The 24,557-nt window shown below is 44.2% G+C and overlaps 1 protein-coding gene across 1 annotated transcript in view; it reads right to left on the bottom strand.

The window, feature by feature from the left end:
- PLPPR1 (phospholipid phosphatase related 1) overlaps positions 1-24,557 on the bottom strand; it is a 296,435-nt gene that overhangs the window by 174,853 nt on the left and 97,025 nt on the right. Inside the window, exon 2 of the mRNA XM_019517067.1 lies at positions 9,470-9,578. Coding sequence (XP_019372612.1) covers positions 9,470-9,532 — 63 coding nt within the window. The 5' untranslated portion in view covers positions 9,533-9,578. The remainder of the gene's footprint in view (positions 1-9,469; positions 9,579-24,557) is intronic.

The following is a 24,557-nucleotide window of genomic DNA, read 5'->3' as shown; positions in this document are numbered from 1 at the left end:
AAGCGAGCCTGGTCCGGTGCGTCCAAAGCGAAAGAAAGAAACAAAGAAAGAAAGAAAGACTTTGACTTTTAAGAAAGGTTTATTCTGGGGAGGGTGAAAAATGGGGGGCAGTGGAGATCATGTACAGGTTGGCTGGAAGATCTGGGCCTCAAGGACAAGGCCTGCACGCATGGCCTGCAAGGCCTGCCCATACACTCTAGACAGAAAAACAAAAAAGAGCAAAAGAAGTATGTACATATATACAGTTCTTGCCAGTGGGGACACTCAGGGGGGCCTCAGAAAGAAAGAAACAAAAAAACAAAAATTCAGACTGGAAAGGTACAAGCACTCCTGAGTTTTACAAGCCCCTTCTCAGCAACAATAGGTATTAACACACTGAAGACCAGGAAAACAACCAGTTTTGATAACATACTTACCAAAAAAAAAAAAAAAAAGCATCAAGGAATTTAAATCTCAGACTCAAGAATGGCTCCTCTGCCTATACATGTCATGCACAGCCAGTCAAAAAATTCCAAAGATATGGCAAGAAGCATAGGTAGCGGCACTTCTAAAGCCAGGGAAAGAACGATCTGACCTACCTGCCTAGTGGCTCAGATCTACCTGCCATGCCACACACAAAAGCTGTGTGAATGACTGATACTGAACTGGCTTGTCACATACATGGGTAAACACCTAATCCCCAAAGATGGCAGCTTTCACCCTAGAAAGTCAACAGCTGCTCAGTCTAACTCAACATATTAAAGGACGGTTTTGAAAAAGGCACTGGAGCTGTGTTCATCAACTTAACAGCCACCTACAACATGGTTAGCCACCGACTCCTCCACAAGACCCTGGAAATGACAAAAGTCCTACACCTTACAGAGCTGATATGAACCCAAACTGAAAACAGACTTTTTTGTCAAATTGGATGGAAAGCAAAGCAGATAGAGGCAACAGATTAATGGCCTCCCCCAAGGAAGTGTACTCGCATCGCTGCTATATAACATCTATATGAATGACCAACCAATTGATTTGTAAACAAAACATTTAATCTTTGCAGGCGGCCTGCGCATAATGGCCTATGGCTCTGACCATGTTGAAACATCCCTAAGTGAGGCACTTGCTGGCTTACCCTCATACTACCCTGAAAACCAATTACATGAGCCCAGTGAAAACACATGTATGTGACTTCTATCTGAAAAACCAAGGGGCCAACTACCAATTCAACATTACATGGTCCAGGACTCCACTATCCCACTGTCCAAATTCACCCTAGGTCAAAGCCTCTCACACAAAGAACACATCATGAAGACAAAAGCAAAGGGCAGCACTTGTAACAACATTTTATATAAACTCACCAACTTGAAATGAGGAGCTAGGCCCTCAACCATCCCAACCACTGTCTGGCTCAGCTTCTCCTCTGCCGAGTACGCACACCCTGTACAGGATAGATCTGTACATGCTAAGTGCCTTGACCTCACTCTGAATAATAGCTGCCAATGTATGACAGGATGTCTGAAGCCTACCAGCCTAAACAGCATGCACTTGCTAGATGGCATTGCTCTGCCTGACATCAGAAGAGCAGCAGCCAGCAGGACAGAATGATTGAGACAAACTGAACGTGAGACACCTGCTGTATGACCATCCCACAGTGCACAAATGTCTGAAATCACATAGGAGCTTCCTCACCAGCCTCTTGATGCCACAACCAAGGAGACATGACTACAGATGTGGAACAAGAGTCTAAAGAAAATATCTAACGGTGAAAAAATGTATATTACAGTGGCCAAGTCCTTACCACCAGGGGCTGATGAAGCATAACAAAGGTGGAGATGCCTCAACCGCCTATGAACTGGAGTTGGAGATTCCAAGGAACTAATGAAGAAGTGGGGTTATACCATTGGTTCAACCATGTGTAACTATATCACGGAGCCTCAGACTGTGCAATATCTGCTGAAATGCCTGCTGCTCAAAGGCACGTGTACAATGAAAGATCTTGCAAAGTACAGTAAATGAGCACAAGCATATGTAACAAAAGGGTAAAATGGGCTGTAGAGATACAAGAAGAACTCCTTGAAACAAAATCCATTAACGTGTCTGCTTTGGTAACACATTATCAGCTTACTCCTAAGAAAAAGTTTTAAAAAAAAAGTGAGAAGGAGGAGGACCCACCTGGCTTTTGCATAAACAGTTTTTCAGGCATTCAAGCAAGGTGGAATACAATGTCATTTAGGTGACAAAGTCTACTTAGATGCCTAATGGATGGATGAGGATCTGGCCCACACAGGATAATTTAGGCTGGGCTTGTGCTTCTGTCAGCATTTCCAAGGGGAAGAGACGGGATCAACATTACCATGCAAGCATAGGCAGAATTAGCACAAACGAGGAATCTCATGGTAAAGGTGAAGTGTAAAGGGAAAAATAAAAATTGCATCAAGCCCTGATTTATGCGCCACATGCTCCCATTAAGCAGGCTGTGGGGGGACATGAACAGTGAACTACCCTTTCACTAACCTTTTGAAAATTTCTCCATTCCTTCTATGAAATCCCTTGGTGCCCTTCACTGAAGATGTCACAAAATTCTTCATTTTATGACATCCCAGACATGTTGTATGCTCTTTAGTTATACGTGGGTTCAGACTCTGGAATAATCCTCATTGATCAAGAAGGATTTCTAGATTTTACAGGAAGGAAAAAAACTTCTCGAATTACTTCCAGAAACTGGCTAGTGGGGGAAGCAATGATACAGTGTGCTGCTAGCACAAGATACCACTACCCCTTGCAGTAAGGGAAAGCCAAGAGCTTCTTAGAAGCATGACTGCCTTCTTGTGCTACAGGTATGCTGATATACATGCAGGGCTTGGGGAAAAACTATAGCCTGCCCCTTTGGGGCATGGTCGTCTTCTCTATTTATTGCATTGTCCCTTTTATTGCATTGGCACTTAGCTATCAGCTTATCTTTACATGATTTACATGCTCCTCATGGGCCATATTTTAGCTCTTGTTACACTATGGAACATCCAGAACAGACCCACTGTGATGAATTAAACTATGTCTGATTTCACTGAGATTTAAACATGGCCCAAAATTAAAGTCAAGAAATATAAGACACATTTAACATGAGAACACAGAATGCCAGAGATGCCTTAAGGTCAAATACAAGGGGGTCATACAATTTCATCTTTTTGCATGTCCCCTCTCTTTGGGGAGAATTTTCCCATACAATCCTCTTAACTATATTTTGCACAATATACAGAGATGTCAAGAAGAAAGTGTTTCCACTTTTCTTGCAACAAGCTTTCCTGCGGCAAAAAAAATCAAAGGATTTAGCATGGTGAGGGAGGAGCTTCAAATCACAGAATTTGAAGGATGTCTAACCTTTTAAAGCTTTCATAGTACTGTTGTTTATCCCCGTCTCCCCCACCTCTCTGCCATCATTCAGTGATTGCTGTACAAAAAAGCAAAAAACAACATGGCATGTCATATCACTCGCATCAGAGCCACTCAAATTAGATACTTCTCTGTAATCAGCAACTCTGATCAGACAAAGACATTTCCATTAAAACCCTTGCAGGAAAGCTGCTGTTATAAACACACACCTCTTTAGAGCCTGTCCGTCATATTGTTTACACATAACGCTTGAAATTCTGCCCTCAGTCACAGGCACACAGTCTTACTCAAAGTCAGTGAATTGTTAACAATGGGCATATAATTTCCTCATAGTCATCCTAATGTTCGTGTAACGCATGCAATTATTTTACTGGAATTCTCTTCCTTGCGAGTGTGGATGATAGCTGAAACATGGTAAAATTAGGCAGACACAAGCCTTGATCCTACAAAGATGCACACACAGGACTGTACGACCACCTGCGGTTTCTTCTTGCCCTATTTTTGTGTGTCTGATTCGATAAAAAAGTACATTGGAAGGAATGGAATTATTCAGTCTTGTAAAGCAATTTACAAATGTGTGCATAGGCTCAGGGACCCATCTTCAAAATTCATATATGTGTGCATTCTATATAATGCAGGAAAATATGGCTAGCAACAGTAAACATATTTCAAGCCAAAGAGGAAAGTATATTTCAACTAAGCATGCTAAAAATGGACATCACTAAATATGACAAAATAGGCCAATTACTACTAGAGCCCTGCTTTTTTTGCCCAGGGTATTTTTTTGACCCTTGGATATGCAGGGGTCTAATTTTGCCCCTGCACTGCAAATCTGCAGCGCGGGGAACATTTTTTTATTCCCACGCGTGCCTCTTGCAGTGTCTCAAAGGGCTTGAAGAAGCTGCAAGAAGCATGTGCGTGCTCATCTGGATGCGTTCCCTGGGGCCTCTTTCAATGGTTCTTAGAGTATATCAGGGGGCAAGACCTGTCCCCTCCTCCATATATGACAGCTCCAGAGCTGTTGTAGATGGAGCAGAGGACAGGTCTTGCTCCCTGATATGTCCGTTTTGCCTGGGCAAAACGGCCCCTTTGTTGCAACTCCTTTTCCCCACCTACCCTCCTCTACCTCACTGTCCTTTATGCCCATTGGAAACCCAGTCACTAGGACTTCCCAGGCTAGAAGTAGACTACAAATAGAGGTGCATTGATACATCAGTCCAATAATGGATCAGCACCAATATAAATAAAATTGACTAGATCAGAAATTGGCCTCAAGTGGCCTATAATCAGGCCAATAAATGCCTATGTGTATGTGCAGCCGCAGCATAGCACATAGGAAGCGAGGAGTGTAGCCCAGCAGCATGGAGAGCTGTCTGCAGCTGTTAAATCTGTTGCAGTGAAAGGAGAGGGAAGAGGCATGGCATGGGGCACTCCCCTCCCAGTGCCACTGCTGCCCGCTCCGAGTACAGCACAGCACAGCATGGCCCCTGGCCCTAGCCCCCAGCTGCAGTTCACCCTGCTCCACACTGCGCAGATCCAGGGGCACATGCCCCACCCCCCAGGTGAGTAGCAGGAGCCCCCCTCCGAGACAAGCCACAGCTCTGTCCTGCACCCACACTGCCCCAGCTAGGCAGCGCCTACCCAAGCCCCACTCCCTCCCTCACCATGGGGGGAGCTGACCTGCACTCCCACAGCTCTTCCCTCTCCTTTCATCATAACAGGCTTACCAGCTGCATGCAGCTGTATCAGAAATCAGACTGGTATCAGCTGATACGCCTCCTTAAAAATCAGCTATCGGTATCAGTCCGAAAAATCTCTATTGGTGCACCCCTAGCTACAAGCTCTGCACCAATGTTGCAGTGTCCATGGCAGAAGAAAAGGGGTGATTTCCTGGGGTGTCACCGTAGCCACAGTTCCTCATGTGGACCACCAAGGGAATACCTAACCTATCATTGTTACAGGGTACCTGACATACAATATTCAGAAATAAATGCTACACTGCTGGCAGAACAAAATGAGACCTAATAAGGTGCAATAAAAAGGATCAAGTAAGATAAACTACTTGGAACTTTTTAAATACAGACACCCATTCCATAAGTGACTGAAAATGATTTTAATGAATCTTTATTTAGGTTTCAAATCAGCTTTTAATGTGACATGGTTCTTCTAATTGGGAATGGAAATATTAATTTAACATTTCTGTCATTTTATATTAAGTACTGCATGTTATTTCTATATTATGAAAAAGTTCAAATTCTTAATATAAAAAGGATGTTGGAAAAGTCTGGTATGGAGCATAAGTTCTTACACTGCACCATTCATCTTCAGGTCAGGCTTTATAAAAATGGAATGCTAAAAGAAGTTAGCTGAGTGGAGAAAAATGAGATTGAGAAAATGGATGTATGAATAACCACAGAAATTATGAAACTGTCAAATCTTCACAGATCAATGCCTGATGATATTTAAAATGTCAAAACTGTTTGCATCTACTGTTCTCCATCGCTGTTATCAAATTCTATTTTAAGTTCCCTTAAACGAGGCAGCATATTGAATAGTAGCTTATCTGTTACCAAAGATCTGCTGCATGAAGCTTTAAGAGAGCTCATCTATGAAGTAAAAATCAGTTTTTGCATTAGGGCAAGTGTCTCAAACATCTTGGTGGATGGGCCTTATCTCACTCAGAGGTTAATGGGAGAAGCACTGGGTTTCAGAGAAAAAGACTAGGAATTAGGACCAAGGAAACCGGGGTTGCATAACTGACTACCACTGACCTGATACATGACCCCGGACAAATCATTTCAGCTCTGTTTTCCCCACTGTCTATGTTGCCTGTTTGGACTGTAAGCTCAAGGCATGCAAGGTGGCCCTTGTCTCTCTTCCTAAGGCATACTGCAGTCTTTATGGCTCTTGGTCTTTTATAAAAAAAGGTCATATAAGGTGGGCATAGGGTGCTTTATGGCTGGACAGGTCACAATTGGTTGTACTCATGGATCCCTTAGATCAGGGGTTTTCAACCGGGGGTACATGTACCCCAGGGGGTACTTTAGAAGGCCCCAGGGAGTACACAGCAGTGGCACAGAGAAGCTGGTGGCACTTCCAGTTTCACTGCTGTGTGGGGGACCTCCCCCCCCCACTCATTGACCAGCCGCCAGGGGTACCCCAACCAAAAAAGGTTGAAAACCTGTGCCTTAGATGTAGTGTCTACTACATGGTTGCCATTGACTGAGGGAGACTTGACTTCATGATCCAATTATATCCTCCTCAGAGCAAGGAGAGCCCATTGCTACATGGATTTCAAATACCAGGGTCAAGGGGGCTATGTAGGGATTACCAAAATATAAACAACTGCAGGCCAGCCATCCTCCCATCTGCAATCACTTAACAGCTCCATTGATACAACAGTAATTTTTAACATGCAGCATGTTATCATGGGAGCATGCAGTGAGTTTGTACCTGTCCTTGGTGTTGACGCAGCAGCTGGAAAGCAGTACCATGCAGCCAGCCAGCTCCTATGGATTAAGAGTACTTTTATGCTTCCCTTTTGGAGAGACCAAGCCTACAAAGGCTGTCTAGCATAGGACTGGCTAGTTGGAGTAGTCCAATGAATTCCCACTGAAAAAGTCTCCTGTCAGCAGCAGCCTCACTGCAGCTTGAAAGGCAAAAATGCTTTTAGTGGGGCTTATTAAGAGATATGGTGACTTCTAAGAATGAGTGGGCTGATGTCAATAGTCTCTGCCTTTCCTGTGGGAAATTACATTCCATTTGCCATTTACAGTTATAATACCAGGGATAAATGGAAAGAGCCTTCAAAGTCCAATTCTGCAAGGCTGGAACTGAAAATCCATATCACTTTACAGAAAGACAAACAGATACCTCGAAAAAGATGTACAGTAGATTACAGCAAGACCCAGTCTAAGCCAGTGTCAAAGCAGGAAACATCCACTAGAAACAATGCTTCTCTGGCTTTGCTTCTTCAATAAAAATTGACTATTATTATCATGTCTAGCATGCAGAAGGACAGGGAAAGTATGCCTGGACAATGAACAATGCTCTTTCTTTCCTTCTGGGACTTGATTTATTTTTATGTCCATGTCAGTCTTGAGTACAGGAAGGCCAATTTATAACTCTGTCTGCAGTGCTACCAAGCAGACTCATCATTCACACATTTAGAGAGCTAAAAATCTGCAGGTGATGGTTCTTTCAGGCTATAAATTTAAAACATCTTATTTCCGAGACCCCCCCCCCCTTTTTTTTAAAAGGACATTTGGAATAAAATAGTGGAAGGGATGAGTGTACTGGTGAAAGATGGATCTCCTTCCTGCTTGTTAGCTTAACTCCTTGTAGTTTCTCCTGGAAACAAAGGCCTACTCCTTGTAAAACTGGGGATTATGCTAGCAATAAACCCTTCAGGAGCACTGTAACACACAAGCTGAAGGTTAACTACCTGTAAGCATTCACTAGACACAGTTTTCTACCATAGTTGGGCAAGCTAGGACACAGTACTACAGTTCTCTAATGATTTGGTCAAGTCTTTCCATTGTATTTGATTAATCATCCCTGAAATCTACGTGACTGTATTCCATGCAGAAGGCAGGGCTGATTTGCACGTAGCCGTAATCTTCACTGAGCATTAAGATTCCTTTTCTTATAGAGCTTGACCAACATCCATTCAAGGCACAAGAGAGGTACTCACCAACTTCACTGCTCCTTGGATCAGACCAATCTGGAACTGGACTGTGGTTCTGGGGCACCAGTGTATGAAAGTGCATGCGACTAAAGGAGTACCACCCTAGCACAGATGGCACAGTGCAGAGGGAAATATGGATGAATGAGGCTAGAGAGGCACTTGCTACAATCCCATACTCTTCCGCACACTCTTGACTCCCTCTGAGGAGGCAGCCATCTATGAAGTCTTTGCTTTCCACAGACCTGATCCAGACTCTACTGGAGTTTCAAGTCTTGCCATTGGATTTCAGTAGGAGCTTGCTCAGACCCATGGATGACAAGGACTCAGACAACAGGCCTCCTAGCCTAGACCAGTGGTATGCCCCTGTCTCCTTTGGGAACCATCACAGACCTAGTCATAATTCAGCCCATGATGTTAATTTCACAATTCAGGGACAGTGGAAGGCATGGATATTAAGGATCAAACAACTGTAGGTGGCAAAAGTTTCCTTGCAAAAAGCAAAAACAAACCAGATCCATTCCCAAGGTTAGGAGGACTCTTTCTACAGATGCTTGTGTTTACTTGTTTACTTTGGTCACTGCAAGAAGCACAAACTCACTAGAGTAAATAAAATCAGCACCTAAGAACCAGCTAGGTGGATAGAGTTTTTCTATCCCCAGCCAGCAAAGGATCTGATTAGATTTCTCCCTAAATGGGTAATGAATGAAGTAGCATTTATGTCATGTGAGGGAACATTGCCCAATTCCACTCTCTCGTTTAAATAGTAGAAGGCCCTTGCCTGACTTGCATGGGACCATTCACTTGAGTAAATGCCTCCTGACTTAAAAGGGTTGGCCACCAAGTCTACAGGCTGAGTAGAGCTAGACTGTGACTTTATCCAAAGGCCTGAATGCAGTTCCTATGCTGCATCATGTCTCAGCAACACCTTTATATATAGCAATTCCTCACCCATTTCATCTTGGCTCAAGAGAGAGATTTTAGAGGCCAATTCCTGTTGGACTACACCACCAGTGACTGCTGAACCTCCTTCTCACCTCAGCTGTGGTAGCCAACAGATGGGAATAGGGCTAATGCTTTGTTCATTCTCTACTCATGTATATTTGAGATTGTACCATCTGCTCATTCTTGTGCATCTGGATGCAAGGTCCGACTAACCCAGGTAGCACTGTAATGGCCAGGAGGACTACTACTTGCCCACACCCCATTGTTGGAATGGAATCTCAGACACAAGCTAGCCCTTAGCCATCATGCTTTATTAAACTGGAAAGTTGTATTTGCACATGACTAATACAATTCTAGTCATTTTCCTTTCTTTACCAAAACAAGACCTATTTTACAGTTGCTCTAACTGATTACCTGGATAATCACAGACTTCAGCCAGTTTAATCATTGGCTTGGTAAGCTAGCACTTACTTCGACAAAGATGAAGCATGGGATGATGGAATAACTTCGCTGGGTATTGTTTCCTAAAGCCATCTCTCATCACACCGCTCAGGGTTGCACCGTCCAAAACTTTACTGAGCTGAAAGAGACAAACATGGTATATAAATTACACTTGATTGCAAGTCCTGCTTTTGATACAACCTGAGAATCTGATATACATCATGAAGTGCTCACATTAACAAGCAGAGAAAAAAAAAAAGAACATTACATTAGGAGGTAGACTGTCATATAACAATCTTCAAACAAGTGTTGCGGGGCACTTGGAACAGCCCAGAAGTTATGAATACTACTCAGACAGTGTTCACCAGGTACAGGCCTGACATGTATTACTTCCCTCATAAAGCACTGATCCAATTGTGACCAATTTTGTTCCTACTTTGCTCCTTGGCTATTGCTACTATGCACTTTTCCCTGCCCAGAGCAAGGTGTGAGATCACAACCTAGCCCAGAAATTTCTACCCTAGTTCAAAATGGTTTTGAATCAAGGGGATTTCAGGCCAAATGCGAGTTTCACCTTCACATTTCAAAGTAGCAGTAAATTGGAAGCAACTACTGATATGATAAAAAGATCTTCCTGGTAAAACACAGACTCGCCAACAGGACACTAAAACTCACTCTGGCAAAACTACTGACTCCAAGAGAAGCAAACCCTACAGAATTAACATGGCAGGACTGGGCCCCACTTGCATAGTGCTTTTGACCTAATATAAACTAATACATTAAACCACAAAATCCTTGCTGCTTAGCATTACTTTGGACTGCTGATGTTTTAATTAAATGTAGCCTTGTAACAGCCAGCTCTGAGATATTTACTCTTTTCACTGCATATAATCTATGGAGAAAGATCATAGCTCTGATGTGGGGAAAGCATATATGCTGTTGAAATGTTTTACGCATCCAGCAGCCAAGTGAAAGAATTCACATGGCTTCACAGAACAGCGCTGGGCAGCAGTATAAACAAAAAGCAGCAGCAGTCACAGAACTACCACTTGCCTACTGTACACTCTCCCATGGGACAGTCCAAAGAAATGGAAGAAGTGGAAATTCAGCTTCTCTCACCCTACCTCTAACCATGCAGAGAAATAGCAGCAGTTTAGGAGAGATACAACACCCTCCACTCAGCACCTTGATTCCACAGAGTCTCATCCATCTAAATTACCCAGTAGCTAAAGCTCTGTGGGCTTTCTTGAGGCATATATAGGAGGTGAGAGCCAGATTCAGCAGCCTCATTCTCTTCAAATATTTCAGAGGATGATGCCAATTAACCTACACAAAAATAGGTTCCATATCACCAGCCTCCTCTGGGACAGGGATGACCAGGCATTGAGCGGTGGAGGTTGTCAAAGTAGTTTTTTCCGACTATTGACTAGAGCTAGGCAATTTCTAGACATTTTTTAAAATTTGATAACTATAGATTCAGGTTGCCCAAAACATGTTGTGAATTAATTCTTGTTTGATCCTCCGAATTGTTTTGACTGAAGTGCACACCAAAAAAACATTCTGAACAAACCTGAAATATTAAGGTTTTGATTCAAAATTACTTTTTGCTTTGAATTTACCATTGTTTTATTGAAAAGAAAATTCAAAACCTTAGAAAAGCTTCTATGATGAAAAGAAAATAAATGTTGGATCAAATCTTAAGTGCCCTGAAATTAAATTTTGATTTTCTGAAAACTTTGAAAATGTTTCATTCCAGATCAGCCTGAAACAATTTTTTCCCCCAGCAGTCAGATTCTACTCCACCTGCTGGACTTATGCATGCTCCCCCTCGCTGGTTTTCTGCAATTCACTTTTCAAATCATATAAGAGTGATGTTGAAGCCATGATGGTCCAGAAATTATACAAGAGGCAAGGATTTCCTAAGGTGATATCTTCTGTTGGACCAATTGTATAGTTGGGATACAGTCCAATAATAGATATCCTAGGATATCCTTGCCTCTCCCATCAGTTTTAAGGAAAAGATGACAGTGTGTTGCAAAAGCAGAGGCATTAATTGACTTTCAGGAACTTGAACAGGGTAGAATGGGATTGTATTGAGGCAATCAAGTCCACTTAGATGCCTAATAGGTGGAATAGAATCTGGCCTCTAGTTGTTTCAGTATCAAAAGTGAACTTAACATGAAGTTATTCACACGGTTCTATCCTTAAGATAGTACATGGCATGAATTACTTCTGCTCTAAATGGCACTTGAGATTTTCGGTGATCGGTTAAGGACAAAGAAGTGTATTATTATTACTGAAATCCTGCCCCAGGAAACAGTCAGCACCTTTCTTGCAATTGTCATGTTGCAAGAATCATTCTGGTTCACTAGAAAAAAAACCCTCTAATATTTTTCCCCAGATCATAGCAAACCCAATCCAGAGATAATTGGGTTGCTCTGTGATTTATGACCTGCCTTTGGTCCCAATAAGTTCAAGTGGAGCACCACAAACCATTTCAGGAAGGATATGAATCGTACATGTTAAGCAACTCATTACATTATAAGAAAGTACATAAGGGTCCTCCAGAGGAATATTGCTTTGCCTGTTTACAGACCAGCACCATTGCAATGTCTTCATAAATATGTGTTGTTGTGGCTATTCCCCCAAGTTTACTGTTCACCATCACTGCATGCAAGACAATAAGATGCTTTCCAAAAAGTATGTGCCTAACCTGTCAGATCCTCTCCTGCATTCTGGCCTGTACGTGTTGTTCTAGAACAGGGGTGTTCAGCCCCTGGTCCAGAGGCCAGATCCAGCCTACAACTCAAGGTCATCTGGCCCATGAAGCTCCCCACAGGTCCATGGGAAACCCTTCAGGCCATGGCTCTGCATGCTAGAAGGGGTGTGCAGAGCAGTGTGGGTCCAATACTGGTGCCCAGGGCCAGAGAGAGGCAGCATGAGGTCACAGAGCCCCAATCCTGGCATGTGCGGCTGGATGAATGCGATGCAGGGCCCCAGAGTCTTGATCATGGCACCTGGAACTGGGCAGGGATCCTGGGCCCTGTACCTGGCACACAGGGTCCGATCCAACCTGCAGACTAATCCTGCACCATTCATCTGATCCACAAAAACTAACGGTCAAGCACTACTGCTCTAGAAGTAAAAAGAATTAAGGAGCCAGATCTAGCTTCCAGGGATTTCTTTTGTTATGGAGGACTTCTCATTTATCTCAGAGCTGGCATAGCACTCCACTAAGCCACAACTTGTCACTGAATATGGGTCAAGGGGCAGAAAGATAATTGGGCTGGATTCACAGGGTTCCTTGGGGCCTTTAACAGCAAGCAGAAACTACAGCAGCCCCTAGGTTGCTCCTATTATGCTAGGCACGGATCAGCCTAGAGTATCAAGAAGCCATCACCAGATCTCAGCATTGGAGAAAATCTGGGTTCACATATATGCCCATCTCTTCCTCTCCAGCAAATCTCAGTACAAAATGTCCAACCAGAGCTAGAGCAGATAACAGCTTTAACAGGCATCTGGTATGGCCTTCTCCATTTGTACCCTATTTTGGCAGTTTGATTGGATTTTTAAGGAACTTATGCTAGTAAAATTAGAAAGACATATTTTGATTCCACTAGCTCTGACCTTTCCATTCCCGGAGCTTGAGCAGTGCAATGAGGGGAGATTTGCTCAGACATATTCCATGCAATTAAGGACCTGCATGCTGGGAATATTAATACCATCTGGAACCCTGGTATAAGGTGCCTCTATTCTTTAAACAAGGTAGAGTAGCTGGATAATACAACCTTTGTGAATGAATTAGCATTAGTTAGTTTCCAGCTTGCCTAATTTACCCCACATACATTTTCTGAAAGCCCTTGAACTGTAGTGTAAGAGGTTACAGTCTAGCATCTCCTGGGAAAACACAGAGAGAGATGCAATATACATAAGTGAATTGAAAATTAACTAAAAAGACAGTCAAGAAAGGAGGACTATCAAGGCGACTTCACAAGCTGAAAAGGTTTTATTACCTCAGGAACCCATCTTGGGAAAGGAAAAGAGAAAATTCTAATAAATGGAAATCTGCTAAAAGGAAGATTTTTGCAGGAGGATTTTAAAGTCAAATTCAAGTGTGTTCTAAAGCCTTTTCACTTCATACGCGACACAGAGAAAGAGAAATCTGTAAGAAAAGACAAAGGAAGCTGAGCCTGTCTATTGCTGCTGCAGTAGGAGATAAATAGCAATGCTCTGTGTTTACCAGAGCTTAAACCAAGAAACAGCGACTATATCCTTCAGGGGTTCTGATTATCTCTAAGCTTTTTCAACAAAAGCTTATGTAGCCTAGACTGAACATATGACTTGTCTTGCAGTCTTATATTTTAAAGGATCTTTCTCTCAGAAAAATACTTTGATGCTCGTGAAAGATGCTGAATCAACAGCCCTGGAAAACAAAAGCCATACACACAGAACAGGTAGTGTTTAACTAGGTTCTGAGACTGCACACACTCCTGCCATACCTAATGATAGGACACACCTTTTCTTGCTGCCTGCCTGTGTGCCCAGACTCTGAATGTTAGCGATCACCTCTGGGAGTGATATGGTGGGCCAATTCTTCTGATGTGCCCCACTGGTTTCACTAGAGAAACTCCATGCTCATTTAGCCCATGACATCCTCCTCTGATTGCCATCAGAAGTGCTGTTGTTTGGATTTGTTTCCTCTGTGCAATTTGTTTCCTCTGTGTACCTCTTCACTAAGGCCAAATGGGGTTTGCCAGACCTGTGTGCCCAAACACTGAACGTTAGGGATCACCTCTGGGAGTCGTAAGGTGGCAACTGAATTATTTTTTTTCTGTGCCATGTAGTGTAAAATGACATTAGAGACTGAAGGTCCTATAGTAAACGGCCCATGAGTCCCATATAATGTCAAGCAGGATTCCCTTTGTGAAATAAAAAAAAAAAAAAGGCTAAATGAAGATCAGACACCCATGGTCATAAAATAAGCATAATAAAGAGACAATGGACAACACTTTCAAAAGCAGCTAATCCCATTTTCAAGAGTCCATTTGATCCCTAAGGGCTTGCCTACACACCCTTAAGTTAAAGTGCTTTAACTATTTCTGTAGAATTAAAGCATTACAACTCCCTTAGCCCATATAACATCACATTCATTGATTTTTTCAGTTCAAATGTTTGTTTTCTATTAGTAGAAATGTTCTCAACAGAAGTAAGGACTTCAAATGCAAAGTTCTGCTGATTTAAATATCTGTTTAATGTTGCATGAAAAGCCTGTGAGGTTTGGGTGGTAGTTTAACTCAAATTACTGCAATTTTGGAAAGTGTCCATATTCACTAAAGAATGGTTCTATTTACTGCAAAAATTCTTGAAACTTTTCTTACTTCCCAAGAAGGACTGATTTGTAAAGTGAAAGACTCCTTTGCTTTCTGCACAATCCCTGCCAATCTGATGTGGAGACTAATTCCTCCCGGACCCCATATCTGGCAATTAGTCTAGCACAGGAGTGGTCAACTGGGAGTATGCATATCCCCAGGGTAGAAAGGCCATAGGGGGTACGTGCAGGTGGGTGGGAATGAAGCGTGCAGTGCTGGTGTCTCCCCCAGTGTGTTCCCACAGTTTGCCTCTTACCTGGGGGAGAAGGGGGAAGAGCACACTGGGCGCCGCTGGCTCCACACAGCACACCACAGTACCTCCCTGACCCCTTTCCTGGAAAGCAGCAAGGGTCTGAATGGCGGAGGGGAGGGGAGGGGAGTGTGCTTCTGTGCCCGCTTCCAAGAGCAGGGCCAAGGGGGCGAGGGCAGTGTCGCCCCCTGCAGGCCATACAGGTGCCACCCGGTCAGCCAGACTGGGGGGCTTGCATGTGGTGGCCACTGCTGCTGTTGCCACCTACTACCTCATGCCGCTGCTGTGCCTGTGTCACTTTCCCATGGCCAGTCACCCATGCAGCTCCGTGGGCTGCTGACAATCAACACACTGTTGGCTGGGTGTGAGGCCCAGCAGCAACCCACGGAGGAAAGCATCGCAGGCACGGGGGCAAGTGGTGGTGACGGTGGCGGCATGGAGCGGTGAGTGGCAATGGCACCGGCGGCTGTCATGTGCAACAGCGCCACTACACCGCTGGCTCCCATACTTTTCCCTGTGCTCAGCACCAGCTCCTTCCCTGCTGGCAAGCAGGGGGTCGTGGTTCTGCGCTGTCCCCTGCCTGTACCACAGGGCTGGGAGGCACTAGGTGTGAGTGGGCATGGGAGCCAGCCAGGGCTGGGGGAGGGAAGGCGAGGCCAGCGCCCCCTGCTCCATCCCCACTATCATGGCAGCGTTCCACCGCACTGCCACCTCCTGTCCAAAACGCTCTGATCGATGGTTTCAGTAACCAATCAGAGTGCTCCAAGAATGTCACAGACAGACAGACTGACTAAGCCCTTCTTATATGAGAACACAGTACAGAAAGCTCCAGAGGAAGGCAGATAAAGATGGGAAGGAAACGTAGCCCAAAAAAGGCTACCCTAGTCTTCCTTAACTTCACATCTAGGCCAAAAATGCTTTAATTTTGATTATAAAGTACCTCCTCAGAAGTGCTCCAGGAACCTCCAACTACCACCAAAGCCTACTCCTACATAGCAGAATTCATTCCAGGGTTCAACCTCCCCCACCAACTAGGAAACTACATCTCGTTGGAAACCACTTTCTCTTTAGCTTCACCTTCAGGCATCAGATCCTGTGCATGCCACCAGCAAAGGAAAAAACCATTCCATCACGCCTCCCTCACATCCATGCGGTCCACATCATAATTAATTTAATCAGAAATACAAAACAAAAACCCTACCCCAAGCAGAGGGAATAATGCCAGCAACTCCATGAAGTCCACTAAGGACTGCTACTGCTATCAGTTTAACATGGAAAAAACACTCAGATGTATACAAAAACAGAACAAAGCCCCTACAGAGACGGAAGGCTAAATCTCTCTTCAGATTCTTTAAACAGAGCTTAAAGTGAAATATAAATGGTATTTAGGCCTTGTGTTAGCTGTCTGAGCTCAGGCAGTGAAATCTTAACTTACTGAGGTCAATGCCAGAACTCCTAGAGTTCCAACAGAGTTAAGATTTCATGCAGGAGAATTCCCTATAGAGGTGCACTGATATATCTGTCACATATCGGATCAGCAACAATAAAAGGAAAATTAACATTATCGGCTATCAGCTTTTTTTTGGCTAATGTAGCACTCACTAATGCCACCAATAAGGGCTGCTTGGGTAAACACAGCCACATGCATGCACGTGGCCAGGAATGAAGCCTGGCAGCATCAAGAGCAGCGTCCTGCTCTTGAAGTCGGGCGGAGGGGACAGACATGGGGGAGGCAGATCAAAACCCACACGGTGAGGGAGGGGGGGAGTGGGGCAGGGGCTGCCCAGCCATGGCAGTGAATGGGACCCCAGGACCAGGAGTAGGATGGAGCCATGAACAGCTCATTCAAAGGGCATGGGGGGATGGGAGAGCAGGGGCGGCTTCCCAACCACTGCACACACCCCAGGGGAAGGCATGGGGGGGATGTGCCCTCCCAGGCTGCCCATTGTGGGCTCAAGGTCAGGGGTGGTGCCAGCCTCAGCTGTGCAGGGCAGGCAGCAGTAGGGCTAGGACAGATGGCTACGGGAGGGCTAGAGCAAATTTGAGGTGGCTACAGCCCCCACAAGCTCCCTCCTAGCACCACTCCTGCTCAGGGCACTCCACTCTGCTGCCTTTCCCTTGGGAGCCTCGTGCCAGCCACATGCCCCCTACCTGCCTCTTGGCACAGGGCTCCTGAGGGAAAGGCAGAAAAGCAGAATGCCTGAGCAGGGGTGGCATTGGGGGAAGCTTGGGAGCTATAGTCACCCCAAAATTCTCCGCAGCCACCCCTCACAGCACTGTCACCACTCCCCGCTGCACACAGCTGAGCCTGCCCCACTCCCAGCCCTCTACCCCCCACCAGCAACAAGCTGATGCAGCCCCTGGCCCTGAGCCCATAGCAGGCAGCCAGCCTCCACCCTGTGCATAAATCTGGGGGGGCACATGCCTCCCATGCCTTGCCCAGGAGTGCGTGCAGTGGTGGGGAGCCACCCCCCCTACCCACCACCTCCCCGAGACAAGCCACTCATAGCTCTGTCCCATGCCCTGGCCCAGGGTCCCATTCACAGCCCTGGCTAGGCAGCGCCTGCCCCAGCCCCACTCCCTCCATCACCATGGTGGCCTTGATCTGTGCCCCCGTTTCCCCTCCACAGACTTATCTGTAGGACACTGCTCTCCAGGCTGCTCAGCTGCATTCCTGTAAATCAGCTATTGGATCAGTATCAGTCAATATAGCTGGTCAATAATCGGCGATCAGTATCAGCCAAGAAAATCTTTATCGGTGCATCCCTAATTCCCTAGAGAATCCAAACACAAATGTGTGAATGTCTGCAACTAGCAAGTACAAAGAAGACTTTATGGAAACAGCAGAAGGGACAAGCTATATGGAAGTCAGTTAAACAATTGGAAGGACAATTTTAAGCAGTCACGCCACTCAGGTTTTTAACAGTCATCTTGGAAAGGCTATTTCATATTAGGGATGTGCTTAGATCCTTATTAAATTGTTCAGCACATCTCTCAAAGTTTTTCCTCTGGAGTGACAATCCTTAAAATAAATCACAAAAACCATGTATGGAACAGCTTTATGCTCTAATTGATAAAACTCCTTTCTCTTTCACCAGCAGGATTATCTGTATGTGGTAAATGAGGGGGTAGAAGATTACAAGACTGGTTAGAAAATACTTTAAAAATATCAGGTGCTCTTTGTAAAAATACCAACAAATTTATCATACAACTCAGAAGGCTGATTCTGCTTCTAGGCTCCAATTAACAAAGAAAGCTAAATTAGTCCAGCACTAATTTTTAATTAGAGTAATTTCTAAAATTTGAACAGCCGTGCACGTTCACGAGTAGAAAAAGGGAACTATTTCTGGCCATTATCCATTCAAGTGAAGGCACTTCATCTTAATTTAAACTAATTAACGGGGCTTGAAAACTTCCACGAAACAAATGGGACATGCAAGTGCTCGTTTGTTTAGCTGCTTATTTCTTTGCTGTGGTTAAAGCTCTACCTATTTTTAAAGTAATTTGCAAAAATGGAATGGCAGGTGTGGTCATCCATTATGGAGTAATTTGTAGGAGCATGGGGATGCTCAGTTCCTCAGCTAAGTGGCACAGCTGGCCTAGTGAAATTATACCAGTTTACAGGGTATATAGGCAACCACCTCAGGACTCAGTTCTGCAACTAACTGCATCCACATATGGTCAACATGGGGTTGGGAGAGGTACCAAATGTGATCCTCCCTTGAAAAACCAAAGTAATGTTACCAAGGGAGAGTTCCATTCTCATATCATTGGCTTCCAAATCAAATTTACCCATCTAATAAATTAAATGTTGGGGCCCGTTACAAATGACAGCCTGAACTCAAACCAGAATATCAAAGGGTGTTCCTCGTCTCTCACAACATGACTCTAGACAGATTCTCTGGGTCAAATTTCACCCTTAATCATGGCAATAAAATTCCATAGCTTTCAGCAAGTTTGCAAATGTGTGGCCTAGGGCAGCCCTTTGCCTTGCTACTGGCGCTGAGTCAGCAATTCTGTTGACAAAGCACCACAAGCGACAAAATCCACTTGCAGCTGTCCTGGCTTTTGAGAGGACGAAGCAGTTAGAGAGACAAACAACTTAACTTTTCATTCTCTCATCAGCAAATCCAACTGTGAACATAGTAGGAAGCAGGTCTAGAAAGCTAAATACTGTCAGTCTTCCATACTGCACCATTTAAGGACAGTGAGCAGAAGAGTTAGAAAGCAGAGTAGGTGAATCCAAAGAGTAGTGTCAAGAGATCAGGATACCTGTTTCAGAAAAAATACGAAATATTTCCATATGTTCATTTCTGGTAGGAGGCTAGAGATTTGTAAAAAATACTTGGGTGCTTTCATACCTACTTGTTTTGGCCAAGACAGGAATGAGAAATGTCAGGGTAAAAGCTGTTCTGACATCGCCCATTTCTCTGATGCCAGAGAATAATGCATATCACATCAGGAAGCCTCTGCATTTCTGCTCAACTCAGTTTATTACATTGCTTTGTATCCCCTCCTACGCAGACCCTATTTGTCTGGCTTTTCCTCTGCATCTTGTCTGACTTGTCCATTATCAACCATCTGTGACAGAGATGGTTTTATGTGGTTTCAATGTAGTTTCCATCCTGTAGAAAACCTGAGATTTCAAATCTCTTTTCTAGCCCGAATCAGAACAAAGAGGCAACATTTCCAAAAATTAAATGTTCAAAAAACCCACACAAAAGCCTCCCAAAACCCTTTCATTTCAGGTCATTTTGGATTTCAAAACCCTTTAATGTTTTTATATAAAATAAAGTCAATTTTGAAAGTGTAATTTCATGATGCACAATATTCACGTTTCCCTATTTTTTAAAACATAAAACCTCATCAAAATGATATGACTTTGCAAACAAAATTCTGCTTGGTTTAAAATAAAAATCTTTTCTCCGTAGAGAGCCATCTCATTGTATTTCTGCCAACCAGTTCATATTTATACAGGAGTCCAGGGTCAAGGATTTCTGCCTGGGACTAACCTACAGTTTGGTAGGAGCACCTGTCAAATCTCGCTATCAGATCTGAAGCCTGCTTCCAGCAGACAAGAGTTCAGCATACATTTTAGAACAATTTGTGACCAAAGTTATACTCGCTTTTAGCAGCCCCTCAGGTGGAACAGTGGATACAATCTAACCTGAACTGGCCAACTAAAAATTCCTCAGCGTATAGAGGGTTCCAGGTTGTAGCTGTATTGGTCTAGAGGAAAAGGCAATCGGGACTCATAATAGAGATGATATCTTTTATTAGACCAACAAGATTTTTGCAAAAAAATGTCTTTAATTGCAAGCTTTTGAGCACAAACACCCTTCATCAGACATTGGAGAAAAGATTGTAAAAGTTCTCCTGGGTAGAAATGAAAGTTCATATTTCATAAGATTTCAATAGTCAATAGATGGAAAACTCCTCTGGGCAGTCAGTTCATAGCTGGTATAAAGCCTCTCACCTATTAGGATCTGTGAAGATGCAAATTACCTTGAAACAAAGGCAGGTGCAGGATCTCAGGTTTCAGGTGGTCACAGCTGCTTCCTGCTTAGGAACATATAAAGATTTAATTTTTTTTTTAAAAAATCAGCTAAAATTCAATATCTTACATGTGTCAGGTATCCAGGTTGTACCCGTAATTGGTCTAGAGGAAAAGGCAATCAGGACTCATAGAAGAGATGATATCTTTTATTAGACCCACAAGATTTTTGCAGTGCATAAAAATTCTCAGGTACTGTAAATCCTAAGCAGCTGGTTCTAACACTCACTGCTCCGCTCCAAGGACACAAGGGATACAGGAAGCATGCTGTAGCTGGGATAGCGAGCACCTGAACTTTGCTGATTCTTTCCTGACCATTTTGACCACTTCTCAGTCAGGGAAACTTGGGCATCAAGGAAGTGCAACTCCCTGATAGTGCCAAAGGCAAAAGTTGAGCCTCTCTTTTGAAGGAACAGGCCCTCTACAGAGCCCCTGAGCATTTGTTTCCAAGTTGCTCCTCAGGCAGTGTGCATTTCAGGCCTTTTTTCACTTTGGGGGACCAGTGCTTTCTGGGGTAAGAGTCCATAAAGGTTAAGGGATTTTGGAGACTTTAAGAAAAGGACTCCGTGAACAGGCAGAAGCAAAGAGGACAGTTTGCAAGCAGTTTGCTGGGAGCAAGAGAAAAAGGAAGAGGAACCAGGCACCAGATCCTGCTCTGGGAAGGTAACTGAGCCAGGGTTGCCTGCGTGTTGCATGCAGGGATGAAGTCAGGAAGGCCAAAGCACAACTGGAGTTGCAGCTAGCAAGGGCAACAAGAAGGGTTTTTACAAGTATGTCAGCAACAAAAGGAAAGTCAGGGAATGTGTCAGTCCTTCACTGAACGGGGGAGGCAACCTAGTAACAGATGATGAGGAAAAGGCTGAAGTACTTAATGCCTTTTTGACCTTGGTCTTCACAGGCAAGGTCAGCTCCCAGACTACTACACTGGGCAGCACAGTTTAGGGAGACAGTAAGCACCCCTCAGTAGTGAAAGAACAGTTAGGAACTATTGAGAAAAGCTGGATGTGTACAAGCCCATGGGGCCAGACGCAGTGCACCTGAGGGTGCTAAAGGAGTTAATATGTTTAATACGATTACAGAGCTGCTGGCCATTATCCTTGAAAACTCATGGTGATTGGGGAGCTCCTGATGATTGGACAAAGGCAAATAATAGTGCCCACCTTTAAGAAAGGGAAGGAGGATCCAGGGAACTACAGACCAGTTAGCCTCACCTCAGTCCCTGGAGAAATCATGGAGCAGATCCTCAAGGAATCCATTTCTAAGCACCTGGAGGAGAATAAAGTGATCAGGAACAGTCAGCATGGATTCAACAAGGGCAAGTCACACCTGATCAAGCTGACTGCCCTCTATGATGAGATAACTGGCTCTGTGTATGCAGGGAAAGCAGTGAACATGATATACCTTGACTTCAGCAAAGCTTTTGATAGTTTCCCACAGCATTCTTGCAAGCAAGCTGAACTATGGGTTAGAGGAATGGACTGTAAGGTGGACAGAAAGCTGGCTGGATAGTTGGGATCAACGGGTAGTAATCAATGGCTCAATGTCTAGTTGGCAGCCAGTATCAAGTGTGGTTCCTCAGGAGTCAGTCCTGGGGCTGATTTGTTCAGTATCTTCATTAACAATGGGATGGACTGCATCCTCAGCAAGTTTGTGGATGACACCAAGCTGGGGGGTACAGTAATAAGCTGTAGGGTAGGGCTAAGATTCAAAGCGAACTAGACAAATTGGAGGATTGGGCCAAAAGAAATAACATGAGGTTCAACAAGGACAAGTGCAAAGTCCTGCACTTAGGACAGAAGAATCCCATGCACCACTACAGGCTTGGGACCAACTGGCTAAGTAGCAGCTCTGCAGCAAGGGACCTAGGGGTTATAGTGGACAATAAACTGGGTGCAAGTCAGCAGCGTGCCCTTGTTGCCAAGAAGGTTAACAGCATACTGGGCTGCATGAGTAGCAGCGTTGCCAGCAGATTGAGGGAAGTAATTATTCCCCTCTGTTCTGCACTGCTGAGGCCACTTCTGCAGTACTGTATCCAGTTTTGGGCCACCGACTACAGAAAGGTTGTAGACAAATGGGACAGAGTCCAGCTGAGGACAACAAAAATGGTTACGGGGCTGGGACACATGACTTCTAAGGAGAGGCTGTGGGAAACTGGGCTTATATAGTTTGAAAAAGAGAAGACTGAGGGGGGATATAATAGCAGCCTTCAACTCCCTGATGGGGGTTTCAAAAGAGGATGGAGCTAGACTGTTCTCAGTGGTGGCAGATAACAGAACAAGGACCAATGGTCTCAAGTTGTAGCAAAGGAAGTTTAGGCTGAATATGAGGAAAAACTCTCTGTCGGAGGGTGGTAGAGCACTGGAATGAGTTACCTAGAGAGGTGGTGGAAGCTCCATCCTTGGAAATTTTTAAGGCCTGGCTCGACAAAGCCCTGGGTGGAATGACCTATTTGGGGCTGGTCCTGCTTTGAGCAGGGGGTTGGACTAGATGAACTTCTGAGGTCACTTCCATCCCTAATTTTCTACGATTCTATGACTCCCTCTAGGAGCCACAGAGCAAATTTCCAGAACCTAGCTCCCACACCCTCCATAGAAAGGAAGAAGCCAACCATGCTGGAGAGAAACTTGTAGCTTTGCCAGAAAAAAGTTACACTGAAGATTTAAATTGAAAAATAGGCCAAACTTCTTTGAGGATAATAGACCAAAAGAGCTAATGGATTGTGAGGAGAAAAAAAAGGACCAATTTGAATGGTCTGGAACCAAGCAAACAAAACCAGGTGAACAATGAACACAAGTTCCACTCTGATTAAAGAAAACAAATAACTACATTAGCGCACAGTATTTCTTGGCAGTACAGCCCAGAAGTTTAATTTATGCATGAGCATCTTACGCTTCTGCCATTCTCAGATTCACATACGCAGGGAGATGGCAGAGGCATGGTGACACTTCAGGTCCTGGGCTGAGAAGTTACCCTCCCACATCTAGTTCAGTGCAAGACCATTGAGCAAGCCTACAAAAGCTTTTATCTGTATTTTATATTCACCTACTTTTATCAGGTTTGTTCTATACAGGCCTTCCCCATTCTGGGACTAGATGCAAAAGCTGTTGGAGACTGGGAAGCACACATTACCCATGCTGAGTGAAAGCAGGCATTTGTTCCTCCCTTATGGCTTGACCATGTCAGAAGGTAATATGCCAGAAGGTAATACAGCTCCTAACTAACAATCTTTTTTCCCTTTAGCTTGCGTGCTGGAAGCTCATGCTATTAGTCGCAAGTGTCTTCTCCCCTCACAGTGCAGTCAAGGTCATTTTACAAACTGGAGTATTGTAGGAAATTGTGCAGCAGTAAGGAAGCTCCAGCTGGAGAACTGCAGCTGTGCACAATCCTGTACACATGGCTGTGATTTTCATCACATGTTCTGAGCTCTCAACATCACAAAAATCCAGCATCTGTGTTACTACCGACCTATTACCATTGCTCCATTTATATCCTCATGCAGAGAAAAATATTAACATCAATAACAGCTTGTATCCTGGCTGGAACAAACTCACACATCTGCAGATCCGACCCAGACATGACCTTTAATAAATATTTTCCAGAGAGTTTCATCACCTTCTCTGAACTTGATAAGAAGCAAGAGACCACAAATCCAACCACTGCTGTCTTCTGCCAGCATGCACTTGGAAAAAAATCTCACCTTCTCTTACAAATGGATGCATAAAAATTCTCCAGCAAGAATGGGGCTACTGTAAAAACATCAAGGGTGGGGTTTGTCAACACACTTATGACTGATCTAATTCTAGCGTCACTGAAGCCAACAGCAAATCTCCCAGTAGCAGAAAGGCTAAGCCAAAGCCAAGAATTTTTGTAAGCAGTACCCAACTGCATTCTGGCTTTTAACCTACACATACTGGGACAGCTTTGATTCCTCCCCCCCCCCCCCCC

Source organism: Gavialis gangeticus, unplaced genomic scaffold (genome assembly GCF_001723915.1).
Source record: "Gavialis gangeticus isolate Ggan-Ray unplaced genomic scaffold, GavGan_comp1, whole genome shotgun sequence".
Lineage (NCBI taxonomy): Eukaryota > Metazoa > Chordata > Crocodylia > Gavialidae > Gavialis > Gavialis gangeticus.
Note: the sequence above shows the minus strand (reverse complement) of the source record. Positions and strands in the feature narration are given on the sequence as shown.